We start from the raw sequence: 20,849 nt of genomic DNA, 5'->3' as shown, positions 1-20,849 counted from the left end.
ACTATCAACTGCCTACTTCTAATGCCCTTGCTGTAGTGCGTATGTGCTGTAGTGCTTCTGTAGTGTGCTTACGTCACTGTATTCTTATCGTCTTGTTTGTACCCATTTCGCGACATACAAACAGCCCCACGGTTGAGCATAGCCTTACAACTTGCTCACAGCGGTACCAAGACCATGCCACTATTCAGGCTCTTTGGAGCCAAGGAAGGTCCCTTCCATAGTAGGGGAAGTGACGGTGGTGGTAGAAGAAGAGGTAGTGGCAGTTCAGGGGATGAAGGCGGTGGTGTATCTCCTAATGGAGCACGCTCTAGATCACGACATACTGGTACTGGGACGGTTGGATCCAGTTCTGGGTCTGATCCGATGCCTCATACTATTGAAACTGTAGTGGTATCTTGTGCCTGTTGTGGAGTTTTCTTGACTTATCGTCTGGATACACCAAAGTTCAGGTGTTATGTTTGTCATACTACTCATTTGTTAAGGGGTGGTGATAGTGAAGAAGATAACGGTGCAATTGAAGCATTGTCATATGAATATGTTAAACGTCTTATACTGAACTGTTTATCTACCAATGAAGGGACCCCCCCTGCTGTTGGTCCTTCTTCGCTTCATGAAACACTACATCCCGTACTGTCATATCTTTATCTTGCATTTAGAAACAAAAAGTGTCTTAATGATTCTTTCCCACTGGCGTCTGCTTCAGGCAATGTCATCATTGACAACATCAACTCCTCAGAGATGCTTATGATGTTCCAAATGTTAACTAGACTTCCTACCAAAAGGCCCCTATATAAAGCACTTTCAGGAGCTTGTGAGTGTCTTAAACGAATCCCTCTTGCATTCTCAGATGATCCTAAGGAGCATAGATGGCTTTTGGTGCTCTTGGAAATCCCCTTCTTAGATCATGCGGTAATGATTAATAGAGAGAAATATGCCACTTCCATGATTTCTAATCCAGAGATTAAAGCCTTGACCTATGAAATATTTAAACGGGCAGTGGGGTTATTGGCTCACATAAAGTCAGTAAAAGTAGCTAACTCATTTGCTATGTACTTTACCAAGTTAAGGAGGGACCTCTTTGTTAAAAAAGTCGACCTAATTAATTTGTACATCACCTTCCACTTACAATCTTATTATAGGATCTCTGAAGGTTTCTTGCAACGAAGAAGCTCGATGGGGGGCGTATCCAGCTCAATTCAACATCATCATAGCAATACTAATACATTTACCAGTTCTAAGGAAGATGATGATACTATAAACAGAACTTCAAGCTTGAAGACCAAGAAGAAGAATCAGAATCCTAAGATCAGAATTCAACAGTATAATAACGATTGGCTTTTGAAAACAGCGGCAATTGTCATGTCATTATTCTACAGAGCAAACAAAAGAAGAGATGAAATGGATGCCTTGCCATGTAGCAATTTCTATAACTCTCTTGTTGATTTTGTGAATATGAGAATTGACTTTGATGCTTGGCAGCTGACTTTAAATGATAGTGAAGCCACCGCCGCTACATCAGCATTGAAAGATTCACAGCCCGAAGAGTTAAGAAATGCTATCAAGTATATTACAGGAAAACTGACGTTTGAACTGGATTCATTTTTTTTCTGTCAATATCCTTTATTGATTTCTTTGGGGAATAAGATTGGCATGTTAGAATATGAAGCCCATCGTCAAATGGAAAGAAAAGCCGAAGAAGCTTTCATCAATTCTTTAGACAAAAGAATCACCTTTGAAGTTTATTTTCGAGTCCAAGTTAGACGAGAGTATATTGTTCAAGACTCCTTAAGATGCATTGAACAAAATGAAAAGAATTTGAAGAAATCATTGAAAGTAACATTCATAGGTGAGCCAGGGATCGATGCTGGGGGGTTACGTAAAGAATGGTTTTTATTACTTACAAGATTACTTTTCAGACCCATTGCTGGAATGATATCGTATGTGGAACTGTCAAATTACGTTTGGTTTAACATGATCCCGCAAGAGGATTGTCAAATGTATTATCTACTTGGTGCTGTATTAGGATTGGCGATTTACAATTCTGTAATATTAGATTTGAAGTTTCCCAAATCATTCTACAAACTTTTATTGAATGAAACTGTTGGTTTCAATGATTTCAAAGAACTTCAACCTGAAATAGCGTCCAATTTACTTAAATTGACATCTTTCAATGAAGAGGAATTGAAATTAATGGAATTAAAATTTGAGTTGGATCTTCATGATGAAATTTTCAAAGAAAACGATATCAAATATCAACTTATCCCTAATGGTAGTAATGTTTCTGTTGATAAGGGGAACGTCAACCTATACATTAAGAAATACTATCAATTCTATATGGGAGAAGGTATTTATCAACAATTACAAAGCTTTCGAAGGGGATTTAATTCTGTTGTTGGGGGTAATGCACTCTCCTTGTTCGATGCGGAAGAGATTCAGTTGATGTTATGTGGAAGTGATGATGGGAAAATCGATTTGACCATATGGCAATCAATAACTAAATATACTGGAGGTTTTACTAAGGAAAGTCCTATAATAGTGTGGTTATGGGAATATTTGGAAGGGTTGTCCAATTCACAACAGAAAAAGTTCTTATTGTTTGTTACGGGTTCAGATAGAATTCCTGCCACAGGTATTCAAAATCTATCGTTTAAAGTAACAAGACTTGGCTCTAATAGTAACAGATTACCAATTGCTCATACATGTTTTAATGAGCTTTGCTTATATGAATATTCAACCAGTGAAAAATTGATTCAGAAATTACAAGTTGCCTTCAATGAAAGTGCTGGTTTTGGGATAAAGTAAAAAAAGGTATCGAAATGGTTATATTTTAGAGGTGCAAAAAAGTTTATAAGGTATATTTCTTACAGTAAACAAATACTTTTCAACGGAAAAGTATTGACTTCGGGAAAGGATACGTAAGTATACACTCGAACACTAATTCAAATACGTACTTAATCATAAATATATACTTACTCATAAACTTGTATACACATACAACCGTTCGCTTATATATACTTATTCCATTGGTATGTACTCCAACAAAAGCTCTATCGACTAATGTCGTATGCCATGTCGTCTTGATATTACTGGCCGTGGTACACGACTTTTGATGGGTGTTTTGCAGCTATGCATTATTTTAGTTCCACTGAAAACATTTGCTCCCGTTTTCTGTACTATCAATAAGTATAAATATTGCAATGTAAATATGTTAATTGGTTGACGCTTACCTATCACACATATCTATCATTTGTATAAGCAAGAGAAGTCAAGGATATTCTGATACGAGGAACTCTATGATTCCACAATATAATACTTCAAAATGTAACACGTCACATTGCATTCAGTTAATACTACTAATTTGTTCTAGCCATTCTTTGCTTTACCTAAATGTTTATTTCATTGACTGCTTATTATTTGCAACCATTAGATTAAAACCGTTATCCCTCTTTGGATCCCGTGCTACCAAACGTCATTCTGGCCAATCATATTCCAAGCAAACGGCTTCAACAATGTCTACGTTCAAGTAGTGCGTTCCTTCAAAACACTCAATAGAACACAAAACCATACGTGCAATGATGTTTTGTTTATTGAGGAATTTTAATTGGAGAGAAATTGGTGGTTGACTTTGTGGAAATTGATGAGTGAGAAAAGTTTTAGGCAACAAACCTTACCTTATAGTTTTCTAAATAACTTAAGTTGATAGGTGTCAGACCCTTAGAGATTGTCCGTTAATTATTCCTAAGTTTATATCTAACTATGTTGGCTTTCAGATCATTGAAGACTAACAGTTTGAAGAGTATGTTACAAGACTACGGTTGTTCATTCAATTGCTGTCGACTGAACCATAATTACTAACATGGAGTTCATTTTTAGCCTCTATTAGAGCTTTATCATCAACTTCTCTTAGATTGAGTAACAATTACGAACACCCTGACTTCTCTCACTATGTTAACAACAAGTCAGAAACTCACAACAGAAACATTTCGTATTTTATGGTGGGTTCATTAGGTTTATTGAGTGCTGCTGGTGCCAAGTCCACTGTTGAAGCCTTTTTGTCTTCTATGTCAGCTTCTGCCGATGTTTTGGCTATGGCTAAGGTTGAAGTCAAGTTGAGCGCTATTCCTGAAGGTAAGAATGTTGTTGTTAAGTGGCAAGGTAAGCCAGTTTTCATCAGACATAGAACTCCTGAAGAAATTGAAGAAGCCAATGATGTTGATATTTCAAGTTTAAGAGACCCTCAAACTGATAGCGCTAGAGTTCTTAAGCCCGAATGGTTGGTCATGTTGGGTATTTGTACTCACTTGGGTTGTGTTCCAATTGGTGAAGCTGGTGATTTTGGTGGTTGGTTCTGTCCTTGTCACGGTTCCCACTATGATATCTCTGGTAGAATTAGAAGAGGACCAGCTCCTTTGAATTTGGAAATTCCTCAGTATGAATTCAGTGACGAAGAAACCTTGCTTGTTGGTTAATTGAAACTGAATTCACAGCATTCTCCAAAATTTCATTTCCATCAATTTTAACAATACATTTTCAAACCATCATCTCACCTATCCACACACATATATAAATATATTCCATCATCGCATTCCATCAAAAAAAAATATACATCATGTACTTTTCTATCTACAATTTTGATAACTTAAGATGATTGTAATTAATAAACATTATCATTATATAAATATCTAGTATCCCCTGTAAGCAGTGTTATTATCATACTTTTCAATTTCATCCGTGTACATGGGTCTATCATCATACTTTGAACCAGCATTATTATGAGGAGTATAAACACTTTCATAGCCTTGTCTATTGGTGAAGTATGCTTGTTGAGGAGGAGCGGTGCCTCCTCCACTGGCATCTCTTTGTGGATTGGGATAAAACGTGGGAGCATACGTTGGCGGATACATATTAGGATTACCATAAGAGGAATCTTGATTTGGTGCTTGAACAATGACTGTTTGACCTCTTGAACCAGAACTACGGCCACAACAACAACAACAGGCCTCAATACATTGGAATCCCAAACATACACATCTGATGAGTGTACTTAAGACCCAAAACACAATCAAAACCCCGAACACTATCCCAACTATAGCAACGATTTTACATACTCTATTGTCCATACAAGTGTCCCATGATTTGAATGATTGAGCAGTTGATTTCACTGATGATGCTGTATCTCTTGCGAAAAGAGCCTTCTTATAACAGAAACTGTCGGAAGATGAAATGAACATATTGGCTATGTACTTGCTGTTGGTGTACTAAACTGAGCTCTATAGTAAGGTGCCACACGTCTTATAAACAAATTTCCCATAGCCCATTCGCACTATAAAAATAGCAAACACGGCCGTTTCAAGGGGCACTGTGATCTGACTTTGAGGCTGAACCATTGAGAATGCGTGCACACGTACACTTATTGTTATATTACTGTATAGTACAGCACTATTCGCTTGTACTATGTCATATCCTTTAACACATTCATACATCGCCAATACATTCTGGGGTACTGTGTGTCTGTTGTCATAACCTGTACGCTTAACTGTTTGACAGTGCCCACCATGGCATTCATCTTTTGGTTAATAGCTGTCAAATGACAAAGGGAATCCTCTGGTTCAGGTAATGAGAGAAACCTTTGTATTTCTTGTGAGGTTCTAAACTCAACCATAATGATTGCAGGTCCTTCAACATCTCGAATCACCAATTTGAAAGGTGCCAATTTAACTGTTCTTCCATACGGTTTGACAACAAATGGTATATCTGGTAGAAGACCAATTATAAAAGCTTCAACATTATATACCAATGTAGAATCAAGTTGACATTCACGATGATATTCATTCTCTATGGTAGCAAGGGATTCGACTGTCGCTCGTTTGACCAAATGACCAGGGTATAGATCAGATAACTCGATATCTTCTGCATTCAGTTCATTCTCCTCCTCTCCCTCAGAATTAATACTGATTTTGGACAGTACTGGTGATAAGCTTTTCTCCGACAGTGAAGAGCTTATGGTGGATGAACCTTCTTGACTCGACTCTGTAGTAGGTCTTTGTATCAGTTGAGTCATTTGAGTTGGGGAATCAAAATGATGTCCAAATACTAACTCTGCTCCCTTTGGACGTGTTACTATTTTATTTTGTCCCTTGTTGAACCTGCTCTGTTCAATGATATCGTTGATATGAAGCCTATCACTGATAAAATCAAGAATATCCCTCTTTAATGAATGCTTCAAACGCTTTAAAAGCTGGACTAATCTTTGCCTTTGTTCTGATTCATTGGGACAAACCATATCAACGTTCTTTGGGGCAATGCAAACGCACAGTGTTAAAGTTCCTTCTACTAATCTTGAGGATGGAAGCACTTGTAGCCTTGCTTCAATCTTAGCTAGAACTCCATATTGATAGACCCGACACCTTTGTGGGTCACCGAAATCCATATGTTGATCTTGAACTATGTTTCTCACTGTCTTGCAAATCAGACTAAAGAGCTCATCATCGGGGACAGTAGCTAAGAAGAGTTTGTTCCTTGGAACCATAGGACCCGGACACCCACCGCTGATTAGGGCATCGTATTCTGTAGAGCACCGAACTCGTTCTTCGTTGGCTATGGATGCGTCAGTGACCAGTTGAAGGTCTGTGAAGATGATTGCGTTACCATGCTCATCATCTTTCCATAACAGCAACAAGTACACTGGACACGAGAGTTCAAATTCAGTTCGACAAAGATGAGGTGTAGTGGGAATACTGGATAGACATGTCACTAATGTCATTGAGCATACCAAATACAGCAGTTCTGTAGTAAGTTGGGTAACAGTATCCGAGTGTTTGTACGAGGTCTAAAATTGCACGGAAAATTACTCCACATTTGAAGGTGATGATGCCTTCTCTCAATTCAATGCTGTTCCAAAGAAAGAGTATGTATACATAGTTACGTAAGCATACCTAGATCAATACTAACCCACAGTTAGGGTTCCCTAAGAAGCAGAAGGCTAAAGTATCATCAATCCCTAGTTCACCAGAAGAGTCTCTTGAACAAGGCTCAATCGATGAAGAAAGTGGTGATAGATGGCTATCAGCTGATCTCTCCAAGGCACTTAGATTCTATCAGAAAGCATATGATGCTTATATACAAACATTGAGTTTTCCAGGATGTGCCAATGACGTTTATGTGGATGCTTCATACAATGGTTGCCGATTGGTGTACCATGTACACAATCACTATGTGAAGTTGGAAGGAGTAGATGTGAGTGAACTTACTAGTGTTGAAGAAGTGCTAGGAAGCAGTAATAGTGTTTTAGTATCGAGAATTCAAGATATAGCCAAGATGCATCAGACAGTTATTTCCAGAATTTTGGGCATGGGGTGTGTCGTACCGTTAGATTTGCTTTATAACTGCGTCGTTGTTTTAACTGAACAACTAGAAATCATGGATGGTGATAATAATAGTCATGATGTGATTAGAATAGTATCTGATACGAAAGCGATCGTCATGGAGCTACTTGAACGTCAATATACTGAAATCAATTCATTGGAGTCACAATTGAACGAAGGAAGGTCGAGTAATATTACTGAGGCTCAATACGATGCCACCGCCACCCAGAGTCATCAGGAAGTAACAACAGAATCAGCAGTACAACCACCTGATATTTATGATAGTTTGATTGTTGCTCTTGAGTTCATACAAGTGGTACTTGAAAAGAAGCAACAGCAGCATCAATCTATTGATATTGACGTTGAACTGATGTGTGACCAATTGTATCTATTTGAAACCAAGTTACACCGGTACTATGAGACCAACAACACTGATACTAATACTGCGATGCTTGCAACAATTAGTGAAGAACAAGTTCAGAAGTGGAAGATCTTGGTACTTGCCATCAGAAGTATTGAGGAGGACCCAATAGAATATTGGAAGGATGTTATAAACGAGCCTTCACTCAACTTTAACAGCCATGAGATCATTATTGGATGTATTGAGCTGTATTTAAGTATGAACGACGAGACTATTTCTCCTGAACAAGAATGGGAGTTGCTTAGCTTCATCAATGAACTTTACAAGTGCCAACAAGCACTAGTGAACCAACGGTTGACCACAGAGGCCAAGGGAGACGATGGTGGGTTAGGAAATGCTTTGGTGCAAATGAGTGGGTTAATGATCAGCCGAGGAGATTTGGAAATGGAAAGAAGACAAGTACCATATAAACAAGAGGTAGATGAATTACTAAAGAATAACGGAATCGCTTACTATAAGAACGCCATTACATACGCTCAAAGATCTGGAGGATTAAGAGAAAGAATTATTGACAAGTTACAACGACAAAGGAAGGCAAAAGAAGCGTCAACTAAATTGAAAATTCTTGACGGTACAGTAACAGAAGCAGAATTAGTTTTCGTATTTGGAGATGATTGGAAGGAAGAATTGGATATGTTTGAATAATAACCATAATATTAAGACTTTAATTAACCTATATAAATATCTATAACCCAAAACAATTCACTCATTATACTACATCATATGACAAAACGATACACCGTCAGTACCGTACTATTAGTGTCATATGATGGGGACATCTGTTAAATTGGAATAGTCAAACGAACTATCAGCGTAAACGTATTCTGGTTCAGAGGTTGAAGCACATGCTTCAAACACTGGTGACAGGATATATTGTAAGGATATTGAGAACGACCTACTATTCTGAACAATTATATTGAGAACATTGACTTTAAGAGCATACATCAACCATAAAATAGCTCTCATGATGGATGAAAATTAGTTTATATAATTGTATACTATATATTCATTCTGATGTCGTCTTAATCTCGTTATATATTTGAAAGTTAAGGTTGTAGTAATAACTAATCGAGTCATTCAAAACCCGCATATGATAATCAAATGTCGCCATGTGCCCTTAGTCGTGTGAACGTCAATTTACGGAATAAGCTCAAAGGTGGTACTACAGCATTTATCAATTATAGTCGTGTACTACCACAATTGCTTAGTAACGATTTAGGATCCAGATCACATGGTAGCAGCAAAAATGTGATACCAAATGACGTTCATTAATGTTCAAAGAAGGACGCTGATGAATAATATTATCATGATGAATGATTTTACTTATCCAGATTTGTCTATCTGTAATAGGCTACCCTTCATTTCATTTAAAATGTAGACCGTTAATACCGACTGAGTTCAGTTTACACGCGCACTACTTTTGTCTTGTATCAGTAGAGATACGATCCAGCGATAAAGCCATAGCAATTGAGAAGTACTGCCTTCTTTGTTTCCCGACATTGTATTTGTGTCAGTAGCATCAGTATAAGTAGACGGTCCACAACTATTCATAATTTCATGCATTTAAACCTCATTGACGTGTATAAATAATAAGGACTACGCTTAAAACGTAAGACTTCAAACTCCTTCAGTTGCGATTGGTATGTGCGCTTTGTCAAAGGCCATCAAGCACTAGCACTACAACCATAGTTACTTAATCAATGAATCTTTAGAACGCTACAATTACTATTATTAACTTGAATAATTTCGTTCCTCTATTTACAAGACACTCTATCTATTTATCTACTTCAACATTTTGTCAAAGGCAGGAATCAATGTTTGTGCAAGTGCAAATGAGAACACCAACTTTGGACCAGTAGTCAACAATTTAGGAGTCAAACCTTTGAAGAAAGCTGAGATACCTTCATTTTTAGCCATATTCTTTAAAATAGTGAAACCAGATTCTGGGTTATCAAAGTTCTTATTTTGAATTCTTGTCTTAATCACATCTAAAGGAGCAGAAACTATTAAAGAAGCACTAGCACCAACAATGGATGTAATAAAGTTTTGAGCCCAAGTAGCTTGACTATAATCTTGTAAATGGAAAATATATTCCTTAGCAAATGAGTTACCACCAAATAATGCAAAAGAACCAGGAGCATTACGAGCCATGGTCCAACCCCAACCTCTGTATAAACCAAATCCTTCATCAGTAATGATCTTCAAGAACCCTCTTCCTTTGAAGGATTCAGGGTTGGTTTGTCTTTTAATCTTTAACACATCCAATGGTAATAAAACAACTTCACCAATACCAATTAAGGAACCAGCAGTAGCACTTAACATGGCCTTACCAGTCTTAGGACCAAAAGCAGTGTCATAACCATCCTTAAAATTCTTAGTTAAGAATTCATTAGCAAATGGTTGTCCACCATATTTATAAACTCTTTGTAAGATCTTGTAGCAAGCAGCATATCCTAAACCAGGGAACAAAGTGAATAATCTCTTACCAAGTGCATCAGTAGCATGTTCACGGAAAATAACACTATTTAATTGAGTTAAGTTGGTGACCTTGGTTTGATTAGACATTAATCTTTTTGAGATAGTATCCACTGGATGGAACACACCAATTTCCAAGATACCAGCGGAAGCTGATCCAAGGACTCTGGCAATACCAGATTGTTTTTTATCACTAGAAGACGGAGGAGACATGTTTGACGATGTTTATACAATCAAAGAGAGTATAAAGATGGTAAATAGATTGGGAAAATTTTTTGATATCAAACCATGAAGGATGGGAGGAAAAATTTTCTCCCACCGCGGTTAGATTATGGATATTACTTTAATAGGAAATATGAGTCAAAAGTAGCAAACCTGTCTTGTCTCAAGCTTACCTAATAAAAAGGTATTGATTTGCGAGGTTTGCCGTTCTAAAGTAAAATGTCTTCAGTGATCATCAAAGATATATTATTTAATCGGCGTACCATTATTAATCAGCGCAGGTGGGAATGGTGACCACTTCAACAATTGTAGAGGATTACTCGCAATCACTTAGTGATTTGACGTTTAATTCTCGTCCGATAATCGAGAACTTAACCAATATTGCGCAAGAGAATAAAGATGAAGCTGAAGGAATACTTGAAGCTGTCAAGGGAAGAATCAAGAAAGCTATACCTCAACACAAGTTATTTGCTCTTTATTTACTTGATTCTATTTGCAAATATGTGGGTAATCCTTATAATATCTTAATAGAAGATGAGATCTTCAAATTATACACTGAAGTTTTCACTTTGGTTGATGATTTCAGTCGAAATAAAATGATGAACTTGTTTGAAACTTGGAAGCAAACGAAGTTGAAAAATGGTTCAAATTTATTTAGTTCTCTGGAAATGGATAAAATAGCAAAGTTTTTAGCCAATTATAAGAAAGCAAGTGCATTACGAACTCAAGACTCTAAGGTTAAAGATATAGATTCTCAACCACTTTCTAATCAAGCATTAATTAAGCAAATTGATGTATTAATTCCTATATTGCGTAGGAAGAGAAAAGAGTCTCCTGATGAAGTTAGATTATCTGAAAAGTTAAATGCTTTAGATGCCTTACGGGCCATTTTATCTAGTCAAAAGCTACAAGGGAATGAACTTCAAGCCATTCAAGCACAGCTTAGAACGATCAAACAACAATACAATGCCTCTCCTTCTCCAACACCTGCTGTGATTAATGTAACGGGAAGTAGTACTCCTGTTTTGTCCAATAATAATGATAATAACAATAATAATATCCAAAGACTATCACCTATTAGTGATGTAATGGATCCAGCAAATGAATTATTCAATAACTTGATTAACGTGGGATTAATATTTGCGGATAAGCCTTTGAAAACAGGCTCAGAACTAGTTTATAAACTTGTGTTTCCTAGAAACAAATACACCGTCACCAACGATATGTCTTACCAATTGATAGCTCAACAATACCCCCAATTATCCAACACAACGTTATATGAACAAAAGAAGTTTACGGAATTAGCCAAAATACAAAGCTCTATCAATGACAATCCACAGAATTTCTTAAAGACCTATAACCCGTATTCGGGTAAGAACATTAAATTGTTAGGACTTTTATATGGTGCCAAGGGTGCCCCCTGTGCACTTTGTGGGAAACGGTTCTCCTCAGATCCTGAAGGGAAAAGACTCCAAACTTTACACTTGGACTGGCATTTCCGGTTGAACAAGAAGTTGGGAAGTAGCGGTAATACTTCTGGAGCCAACAATAGTGTAATTCAATCTCGGAATTGGTACTTGAATGATTATGAATGGGTAGACTTTAGAGACTCAGAGCTATTGGAGACTTCAACAGACACCAACAAGGGTACGACAAACAAGTCAGGAGGAGAAGCTGAACTACCAGCTGTTCCAGAAAAGATATCGTATGTTGTTGTGGTGGGGGACCTGAGCAACAACTGTAGTATATGTCGTGAACATGTGAATGCGACTTTCAATGATAGTGTTGGGGACTGGTGTTGGATGAATTGTATTCAAGTACCAGGAAGTGACAACCCGCGAAAGATTGTTCATGTTTCATGCTTTAATGAAGCTAATAGTAAGAAGAGAAGTGGTGATCAAGACTCACCAATTAAGTCGAAACGTGGTAAATATTAATATATAAAAATACAAGGTATTATTGTTGAATAAATAGAATCATTTTTTTAGCCTTATTTACTACTTACAAGAAGAAGGTCTGAGGTTTATTTTTGACCCAAACACTTCAAGATGTCATCCCAAACCTTAGTTGGCTTTTGGGAAGCATCAATACCAGACCAAATACCACTCTTTTGGTAGTATGCAACAATTGGTTCTGTTTGATTGTGGTAAGTAACCAATCTCTTTTTCAAAGCAGCTTCATTGTCATCAGATCTTTGAACCAAAGGTTCGCCAGAAATGTCGTCAACCATGTCAACCTTTGGGGGGTTGAATAACTTGTGGTAAGATCTACCAGAAGCAGGGTGAACCAATCTACCAGTAATTCTAGCAACCAACAATTCATCATCAATCTTCAACTCAACGGCTTGATCCAATGGTGTCTTTCTTTCAGTCAACATAGAATCCAACTTTTCAGCTTGAGGAATGGTTCTTGGGAAACCATCCAAAATGAACCCATTGGAACATTCCTTATTGTTTTCCAATTCAGATTTAATCATGTTAACCATGATTTCGTCAGAAACCAATCCACCTTGATCCATAATCTTCTTGGCTTCAACACCTAAGGCGGTCTTAGCAGCAACTTGTGCTCTCAACATGTCTCCAGTGGCCAAATGACAAGCACAGAACTTGTCCTTCAAGTTTGGTGCTTGAGTACCCTTACCACTACCTGGAGGACCAATCAAAACCATACGAATGGACTTTGGAACATCTGGAATTAATCCAGCCTTTTTTTCCAAATCTTGGATTCTGGAATGCAACTTATCAATGGCAGCCTTGACGTCTTCGATGGACATTGTGATAGGGTTTGTTTTAGTTTATCAAAATATTAGAATTTGAAAGAAGAAAATGAATTTTCAAACTTAACTTTGGGCCGGTCGTCGGACCCCACAGGCTTGTCAAAAGTTTAAGTAGAAAAAAACCCAAATTTTCCATCAGTTACCCGGACAAACTTCCAACAAAGATCGACATTTTTTCCAACGTATAGGAGCTATCCGGAATTAGGTGGTGGGCCATTCCTGCATTGTCCGGGGATATGAACGAATGTCGTAGTAGGATAAGGAGGAACATAGCCAACCCCACATAATAATTTAATATTCAGCATATACGTGGCAGATAGTCAATTTAAAACCACAAAATTCGTGCTTTTTCTCTCGGAGATTATTATTAGTTCCGCTGATACGAAATTAATTTCGTTTGGCTGTACGTGGTCTCACTATCATTGGTCCAATATGAACAACTGTGATTGGCCAACAATTAACACGTGAAAGACGTCATTTGACAATTAAATGTACTCTTTGATGAATATTCATTTATAGTACTCTATATTCCTATTGCCAGAACGTTAAGGTAGTAATGAAGCTTTACATTCATTTATGAGTTGCTGAAGAAAACACCAAACTTTGACTTTCATCGTCAGTAATATGAAACTGTGCTGTTTGTTCACGTTTTTTCTCCATTAGGAAAGTGCTGACTATGTGGACAGGGGCATTTTGTTAACTTGTACATACTTATGTCTCAATGGGCCTGGTTTCATTATATGTCTCAATATGCCTTGTTTCACTCTACTATCTAGTTTAAGTTTACTTCTTAACCGACTTTACCTAGAGTATAGGTATTTATTTTATATGGGTTATAAAAGTACCCGATTATACCCCAGAGAAATTACCCTTTTGGGATATAGATGGTAGCGCGGAAGGAATCCCCACTTGGTTTGAAGTATCCTCGCTTTGTAGTGCAACTTCACATGATAATGATTGAAAGATTATTTATATGAGGTCATATTTGCCTAAGATCAATATCATGAGTAAAGGTAGTTGCGTTTATAAGTTTAAATTCACCATGATTCCAGTGTTAATTTTTCTCATCAAATTAAACTGGAGAATAGCTGTTGTGCTCATCAAGTATTTCACTAAAACACTTCCAACTAGAAAATGCCATGGCGGCCTTATCAGAAATTTGAAAATGGCCATATATAAGACTTCACTTGAATTAGGTCCCAAACATGCATACTATGTGAATTTTTTCTCTAATAAAACGCTAGTGCGAAAGGTAATGCCTGCGATGTACAAGGATGTTGTTAATGATATGCCAAACTATGGAGAACAGTTTGATGAAAGATCAATGTGGTTGGCCAAACAAGAAACAAAGACCCCTAAGAGCTCCGTAATAGTTTATTTACATGGTGGAGGATACTTTCTACAAACGCAACCAATGCAACTAGCAATGATCTGTACCTTATATAAGCTGGTGAACAAGGCTACAAGATCTAATTTGAATATTTTATTCTTGGACTATAAATTAGTTTCCGAAGGTGAATACCCACTTCCTTACCAGGTAGTTGAATTGTATAAGACATATGTCAACTTGGTTAACGCAGGTTATGAAGACATCCAACTACTTGGTGACTCAGCTGGTGGTAATATAGCGATCTGTTTTACTCAATACTTGTACATGTTGTACAACAAGTTACCTGACTCCAATATCAATACTACTCTTGAGATATCAAAACAAATTTATCCATCAGAATTAATATTAGTATCTCCATGGGTTAAGCTTTTACCCGAAATTGCAGATATTTACACTCCTGGGAAATCATGGCATGATAATGAAAAGTATGATATCATCACACACAATCTAGGTGAAAGCATCAAACACATTGTAAAGACTGCAAAGTTAGATCACTTGCTTGTGAGTCCGGGTAATGCCAAAGCAGAAGTTGAAGATTGGCTGCGAATTCCTTTGTTCTCGGACCCTAAACTGAGACTATTTGTTTTATTTGGAGAAGATGAATCATTCCGTGATGATATAATTGACTGGTGTGAAAATGCACTTGGAGTACCTTCTGAAACCTTTGCTGCTAAAAACCGTCAATATTCATACACTAAATTTGACAAGTCCAAGTCAAAGTGTCAAGTTGAAATTCACATGGAACCCTACGGAATTCACGATTCATTGTTTTTCTTTGAAGATGATGCCGCAATAGCCTTACGACAAAAGAAACCACTTGATATCAACAAATATTATGGGCTTACTAGGGTAGTTGATTTTGTTAACCGTCATTTTGAGTGAATATAAATTATAGTAGTCTTAGAATATGATTGTACAAGTTTGACTTAGTGTAAGTTCTGTCAAGTTGAATTAGGTTTAGTTAACACCTGTCAAATTGAATCCGGCGCTACCTTGCGGGGTTGAAAAGCGAAATTTCGAGGCTGGACGATGAGGCTCGTTCACAACCAACAAAGAGGCTTAACTCTCCCACTGTTCCCCCCACAGTTGAACATGGAGCGTAGATGCCGCTTCTCCTCTGTCAAATACGTCGTACAGTTATCTCTTCTTTTCTAAAAGGGCTTTAGCATACTTAACTGTGACAAGATTTTGATGAACAAGATAATGTCGGTGTTTGGGCTAATAGGGTTCCTTTTCAAGTTGTTGGGCAACATAATAAGAACAATTTATCAGTATAGTGTTGGTCAATTACCTTATCGAAAAGGATCCGAAAGTCTTCGGAATGCACTTAAGATGACTCTTTGCAAGACAGGACTTCAAATATCTGTTGGAGAGGCTAGAAACCTTACGTTGTTCTCGAATTCCACTTTAGTAAGACACATTATGTGGTTCCTCCATCGCAGTCTTGTGAGTAGTTTGCCCGGTTACGGAGAACAGCATGAAGAGCACTCTATATGGCTTGTGAAACATCAAGACATTTCAAGTGACAGTCCTATACTTATATACTTCCATGGAGGTGGCTACTACATGCAAACTATACCTGAACAGTTGGGAGTGGTGTTATCCATATATAAATTAACTAGTGCTAAAGTTCAAGCTAAACTCAATATTTTACTATTGGACTATAGTTTAGCCAGTGATGGGTATCCTGTCCCTACTCAATTAGAACAGTTGTTTGCTGCTTATTTGAAGTTAACTACATTAGGCTATACGAACATTGGGTTCTTTGGTGATTCAGCCGGTGGTCACTTGTCTATTACCTTCACTCAATTATTATACCATTATTATAATAGTATTCCGCATCCCATAGTTGAACTATTACCTCCACTTCAAAGTACCACTCCACACATTTACCCCAAAACCCAGATCCTTATATCACCATGGGTGAAAATGAAACCTAATCCAGAAGATGGTGCCACAGAAGGCAACTCGTGGCACGATAATGAACCATACGATATTATTCAGTTTTCTAACCCATTTGAATACCATCACATTGTATCTTCAGCATTATCGATGTCGGATATAATGGTCTCTCCCGGTAATCACGGCTATACCAACACTAAGGAATGGCTGCGAGTCCCCAGTTTCCAGAATGGCAGCTCCTTATTGGTTATCTGGGGTGAAGATGAATCTTTTAGAGATGATATCATTGAGTGGTGTACTCATGCTCTTGAAGTGCCTAAGGGAACCATTGAACCTAAAAAAAACTACCAATACACTTTGGAAAACAACAAGCAAGGCCCAGATATTTATCTCTATATGGAACCAAAGGGAATACACGATTCACTCTTTTTCCTTGAAGACTCAGTTATTGGGAAGGTTAAAGGTAAAAAGGGAAAACAACTCACATATGACAACTTAGATCCTTCAAAGTACTTTGCAGTGGTCAAGGTGGCCATGTTCTTGGATACTGTTTTCGGAGAAGAAGGAGAAGTAGAAGTATGATTAAATTAGTGTATTGAAAAAATTTCTATAGAATCACCCTATTAAATAAATGCATGGTATAAGATAAAAAATGTATAAGACCCCAGAATATATTATTGTTATAATTGCAGCTTAGTGTTGGAATGTATGGATTTCAGGAATATGTTCAACACTAACCATTGGTCTGTAAACGGGTCTCCATAATTGGGATTGAACCCATTTCAAACATTCATCAAAGTTACGTGGAACAGACACAAACCCACCATCAGGTCTTTGTTCCTTTTCCACTTGAGCATTCCCTTCCTTTAAAGCTTGTAAGACAACCGCAGTTGCAATATAAGCAGAAACCTCATCAACTTCTTCCAATCTTGGCAACAACCCATTCTTAGGATTTTTCATCTTGGGTGACATAGAAGCCAATTGATCAACAGCAGCAGAAATCATGGTGTCGGTGATAGTAGTTGTTCTAGATAAAACAGCACCCAACCCAATACCTGGGAATGTGAAGCAATTGTTGTTTTCGGAAATGTAGTAACCATCAACAGGTGGGAAGGGAGACCCTGTCGCAATCAATGCATTGTTGTCTGTCCATTTCATGATATCAACGGGGAAAGCTTCATGCAATCTGGTAGGGTTAGATAAGGGGAAAACAAACGGATTAGGATTGTACTTGTACATTTCCCTGATAACTTGTTCAGTGAAAGCACCAGCTTGAGTAGAAGTACCTACCAAAACAGTTGGTTGAACTTTTCTAACAACTTCAACCAAATTCTTAGTATCTATCCCTTCCCATTCCTTGTCGTCTTCACTATAAAGAGCTTGATGTTCTGGAGATTCCATGGACTTCAAAATAACTCCTCTTCTATCCATACAAACAATCTTCAGTCTAGCTTGTTCAGGAGTAGCACCATGACTCACCATATGGTTAACAATTTGATCAGCTACACCTAACCCAGCAGAACCAGCTCCGTAGATAACCACTTTGGTGTCCAAAAGTTTACGGTTTGTGTATTTCAAACCAGCAGTAATAGATGCCATCACAACAGCACCGGTACCTTGAATATCATCATTGAAAGATGGGATAAAGTCTCTGTATTTGTATAACATGTCCCTACCAGTAAAGGTACCAAAGTCTTCATAATGCAAAACTGCAGAGGGGAATCTCTTTTTAAGAGAATGTATAAACTTATCGATAAAGTCCCAATATTGTTCACCTCTGACTCTTGGAAACTTGTTACCCATGTACAAGTCATCGTTAAGTAAAGTTTCGTTATTAGTACCCACATCCAAGACTATCGGTAAAACTCTACCTGGGTGAATACCACCACAAAGAGTCATTAAACCCAATTTGGCAATGGAAATTCTCACACCACCAACACCTTGGTCACCGATACCCAATATAGCTTCACCATCGGAAACAACAATGTAGTCGATATCCTTGTCTTCACCATAGACAGCCAATCTTTTGTCGATAGAATCAGGGTCGGTGATGTCAAGGAAACAACCTTCTGGTTTTCTAAATCTATGAGAATACAGAGCAATAGCATCACCTTCAGTTGGAGTATAAATGATTGGCAACATTTCTCTTATATGTCTTCTGACCAATTCATAGTACAAGACTTTGTTTTGGATTCTCATACTAGTTAAGAAATCATTCTTAGCTAAGGGGGTCTTCAAGTATTTGAATTGTTTGTAAGCTCTGTCAACTTGCTCATCCAAAGTATTAACTTGGGAGGGTAACAACCCATCCAACCCGAAAGCCTTGCGCTCCTCTAAGGAGAAAGCGGAACCTTTATTGAACACTGGTGAGTTTAATAATTGGAAACCATGTAAATCACATTCAATAGGACCTTCATTGGACAATCTGGTGGTTTTAGGCTTCAATGAAGCAATAGCCGCTTTAATCCCCACAGGGGTTTTGACTGTATGAGTATGAAGATTAGCACCAACTTTAGATCCAGAAGATGAATGATATTGTGGTGCAGCAGCAGAAGAAGAAGAGCCTGATGATGTACCGTTTGCGGCGGCAGCTGTAGAATAAAGTCTAACTAACCCCGCGGCCGACCTTTGTACTTGTACTGATGATCTCATCATATTGACTTGATTGAAGAACGGAAAGAAACAATGTACAATCAAAGATCCTACACTAGACTTTTTTCCCTTTGAGGATATTACCCAATCTATTTATATTAATTGATTTAGTACTTATACATTTTAGCGGGTGGTCTTCAGATATAGTTTAGCAACGAAAAAGCCTGGTCCTCATCGGGATATGGTAATAATAGGTTTCTTTATCTTGTTTTTGTGGTTGTTGCTACTCGTGTTTGGTAATCTTATTGTTGGGAATTTATAAATCGGGTAGTGTAAACGGCAGGATGAGCTAAAATGGTATTGTAGGTGCACTTCTTCCGACCAGACCCTTGAGCAATGAGGAGATATGAGATCTTCCCGAGGGCATGAACGAGGGAATACTCGGTGGGGCCATAGTAAGATTACGCGCATATAGTTTTATATAGTACCTATGTACGAAATCGCATTACCGGACAAGCGGCCCGGAACTATATAAACCAGTATAGGCATTGAGTTTAGAAGTCAGGTATTCTAAGATAACAAATGAGCAGAAGGATGCTACTTGATGCAGAGATATTGTATGTAAAGGATCCCTTCTCAACTAATCCATGGGTCTTTAGCAAATACATGGGAACTTCTATTATAATTTACGAACAGACATACTATTACTGCGCGCTACCATGATAAATTTCCACCTGTATACTCCTTTACCGGCCCGGTTATTCTGAAATACAACCTAGTAACATAACACAGTATCGTACCAGGTACATATTGCATCACATGAATATTCAAATAATGCCAATACCTATATATATCTTCTTCCTCTCAAATTGCAACTAGATTAAGACCACTCTACCATATCAATCTTAGACTTCAATATGAGATGACCCCTTCAATGAAGATCCCAACTGTAAACCCTCGGATCTGAATGTTTTTATCGAGGGTACTTCTCCTCCTTTAGTTCCCCTCCCTAATGGTTCGCTACGTTTTGTGTTCCGGTGCTTTCCATTTTCGTTTTTCTTTTGACGTTTCCGTGAACTCCCGACTTTGTTTTTTATTCCCCTCGTTAGAGGATATTCGATTATAGAGCTCTACAATGTAAGAAAGCTAAGCAAAGCGCAGTAAAGTAATAAATCAATAAAGTATTACAAATGGAACCAAGCAAGTGCCTTAACTATATCAAGTTACCAATGAGCTACACTACTTTTATAATCTTAAGTAGACTACATAGAGGTCAAGACATCCACTTATGTCAAACGCATATTTAAAACTGCAAGGCATTTCGGAGCTGCCCCCAACAGTAAACATCTTGGATTGAGCGGGGTGTCTTTTGGGTGTATAAGATACATACATACAACAAAAAGCCCCATGCCGTACTTTTGCACATAAGACACGCACCAGCAGCTACGGCTAGTTTTAAAAATAGTTACCAAGTAAACCATGAACACTTTAAAATGCTTCTAGGTGTACTTTATTGAGCTATGACTGAACTGCCCTTTTAATTGAATATATACATAATTTTCTTTATGTGTCTTGTGATGATAGTTATTCCGTTTGTAACGTAGTTCAACACGGATAAACTTTTGTAAATATAAATGAAAGCGCACAAAACGGGTGATTTCGGAACCATCCCTGTTTCGTGGAGGAGATGAAGTAAAATTTCAACCC

General features: G+C 37.7%; 11 protein-coding genes across 11 annotated transcripts; 6 read left to right on the top strand and 5 right to left on the bottom strand.

Moving 5' to 3' along the window:
- Positions 1-174: 174 nt before the first annotated feature.
- On the top strand, positions 175-2,802 carry HUL4 (putative E3 ubiquitin-protein ligase; the record flags this gene model as incomplete). The annotated part of the gene is made up of 2 exons (XM_043195322.1): positions 175-1,049; positions 1,233-2,802. 2 exons carry the CDS (start codon positions 175-177, stop codon positions 2,800-2,802), a joined length of 2,445 nt encoding a protein of 814 aa, XP_043049988.1.
- A 954-nt stretch (positions 2,803-3,756) lies between these two features.
- Positions 3,757-4,469, top strand: RIP1 (ubiquinol--cytochrome-c reductase catalytic subunit; the record flags this gene model as incomplete). Its single annotated transcript, XM_043195321.1, has 2 exons — positions 3,757-3,796; positions 3,874-4,469. The coding sequence occupies 2 exons, from the start codon at positions 3,757-3,759 to the stop codon at positions 4,467-4,469; spliced, it is 636 nt and encodes a 211-aa protein (XP_043049987.1).
- Positions 4,470-4,682: 213 nt separating this feature from the next.
- On the bottom strand, positions 4,683-5,231 carry KQ657_004652 (uncharacterized protein; the record flags this gene model as incomplete). Its single annotated transcript, XM_043195320.1, has 1 exon — positions 4,683-5,231. One exon carries the CDS (start codon positions 5,229-5,231, stop codon positions 4,683-4,685), a length of 549 nt encoding a protein of 182 aa, XP_043049986.1.
- A 221-nt stretch (positions 5,232-5,452) lies between these two features.
- KQ657_004651 (uncharacterized protein) lies at positions 5,453-6,763 on the bottom strand (the record flags this gene model as incomplete). Its single annotated transcript, XM_043195319.1, has 1 exon — positions 5,453-6,763. The coding sequence occupies one exon, from the start codon at positions 6,761-6,763 to the stop codon at positions 5,453-5,455; it is 1,311 nt and encodes a 436-aa protein (XP_043049985.1).
- A 125-nt stretch (positions 6,764-6,888) lies between these two features.
- KQ657_004650 (uncharacterized protein) lies at positions 6,889-8,430 on the top strand (the record flags this gene model as incomplete). The annotated part of the gene is made up of 2 exons (XM_043195318.1): positions 6,889-6,907; positions 6,962-8,430. 2 exons carry the CDS (start codon positions 6,889-6,891, stop codon positions 8,428-8,430), a joined length of 1,488 nt encoding a protein of 495 aa, XP_043049984.1.
- Positions 8,431-9,567: 1,137 nt separating this feature from the next.
- YHM1 (Yhm1p) lies at positions 9,568-10,473 on the bottom strand (the record flags this gene model as incomplete). The annotated part of the gene is made up of 1 exon (XM_043195317.1): positions 9,568-10,473. One exon carries the CDS (start codon positions 10,471-10,473, stop codon positions 9,568-9,570), a length of 906 nt encoding a protein of 301 aa, XP_043049983.1.
- Positions 10,474-10,769: 296 nt separating this feature from the next.
- On the top strand, positions 10,770-12,419 carry KQ657_004648 (uncharacterized protein; the record flags this gene model as incomplete). Its single annotated transcript, XM_043195316.1, has 1 exon — positions 10,770-12,419. The coding sequence occupies one exon, from the start codon at positions 10,770-10,772 to the stop codon at positions 12,417-12,419; it is 1,650 nt and encodes a 549-aa protein (XP_043049982.1).
- An 86-nt stretch (positions 12,420-12,505) lies between these two features.
- ADK1 (adenylate kinase) lies at positions 12,506-13,255 on the bottom strand (the record flags this gene model as incomplete). The annotated part of the gene is made up of 1 exon (XM_043195315.1): positions 12,506-13,255. One exon carries the CDS (start codon positions 13,253-13,255, stop codon positions 12,506-12,508), a length of 750 nt encoding a protein of 249 aa, XP_043049981.1.
- Positions 13,256-14,261: 1,006 nt separating this feature from the next.
- On the top strand, positions 14,262-15,530 carry KQ657_004646 (uncharacterized protein; the record flags this gene model as incomplete). Its single annotated transcript, XM_043195314.1, has 2 exons — positions 14,262-14,265; positions 14,503-15,530. The coding sequence occupies 2 exons, from the start codon at positions 14,262-14,264 to the stop codon at positions 15,528-15,530; spliced, it is 1,032 nt and encodes a 343-aa protein (XP_043049980.1).
- Positions 15,531-15,851: 321 nt separating this feature from the next.
- KQ657_004645 (uncharacterized protein) lies at positions 15,852-17,132 on the top strand (the record flags this gene model as incomplete). The annotated part of the gene is made up of 2 exons (XM_043195313.1): positions 15,852-15,857; positions 15,921-17,132. The coding sequence occupies 2 exons, from the start codon at positions 15,852-15,854 to the stop codon at positions 17,130-17,132; spliced, it is 1,218 nt and encodes a 405-aa protein (XP_043049979.1).
- A 111-nt stretch (positions 17,133-17,243) lies between these two features.
- MAE1 (malate dehydrogenase (oxaloacetate-decarboxylating)) lies at positions 17,244-19,324 on the bottom strand (the record flags this gene model as incomplete). The annotated part of the gene is made up of 2 exons (XM_043195312.1): positions 17,244-19,176; positions 19,317-19,324. 2 exons carry the CDS (start codon positions 19,322-19,324, stop codon positions 17,244-17,246), a joined length of 1,941 nt encoding a protein of 646 aa, XP_043049978.1.
- Between the last annotated feature and the right edge of the window lie 1,525 nt (positions 19,325-20,849).

The sequence above is a fragment of the Scheffersomyces spartinae genome, assembly GCF_019049425.1.
Source record: "Scheffersomyces spartinae strain ARV_011 chromosome Unknown scaffold_7, whole genome shotgun sequence".
NCBI lineage: Eukaryota > Fungi > Ascomycota > Pichiomycetes > Serinales > Debaryomycetaceae > Lizanozyma > Lizanozyma spartinae.
This window is presented reverse-complemented; position numbering and strand designations above follow the sequence as displayed.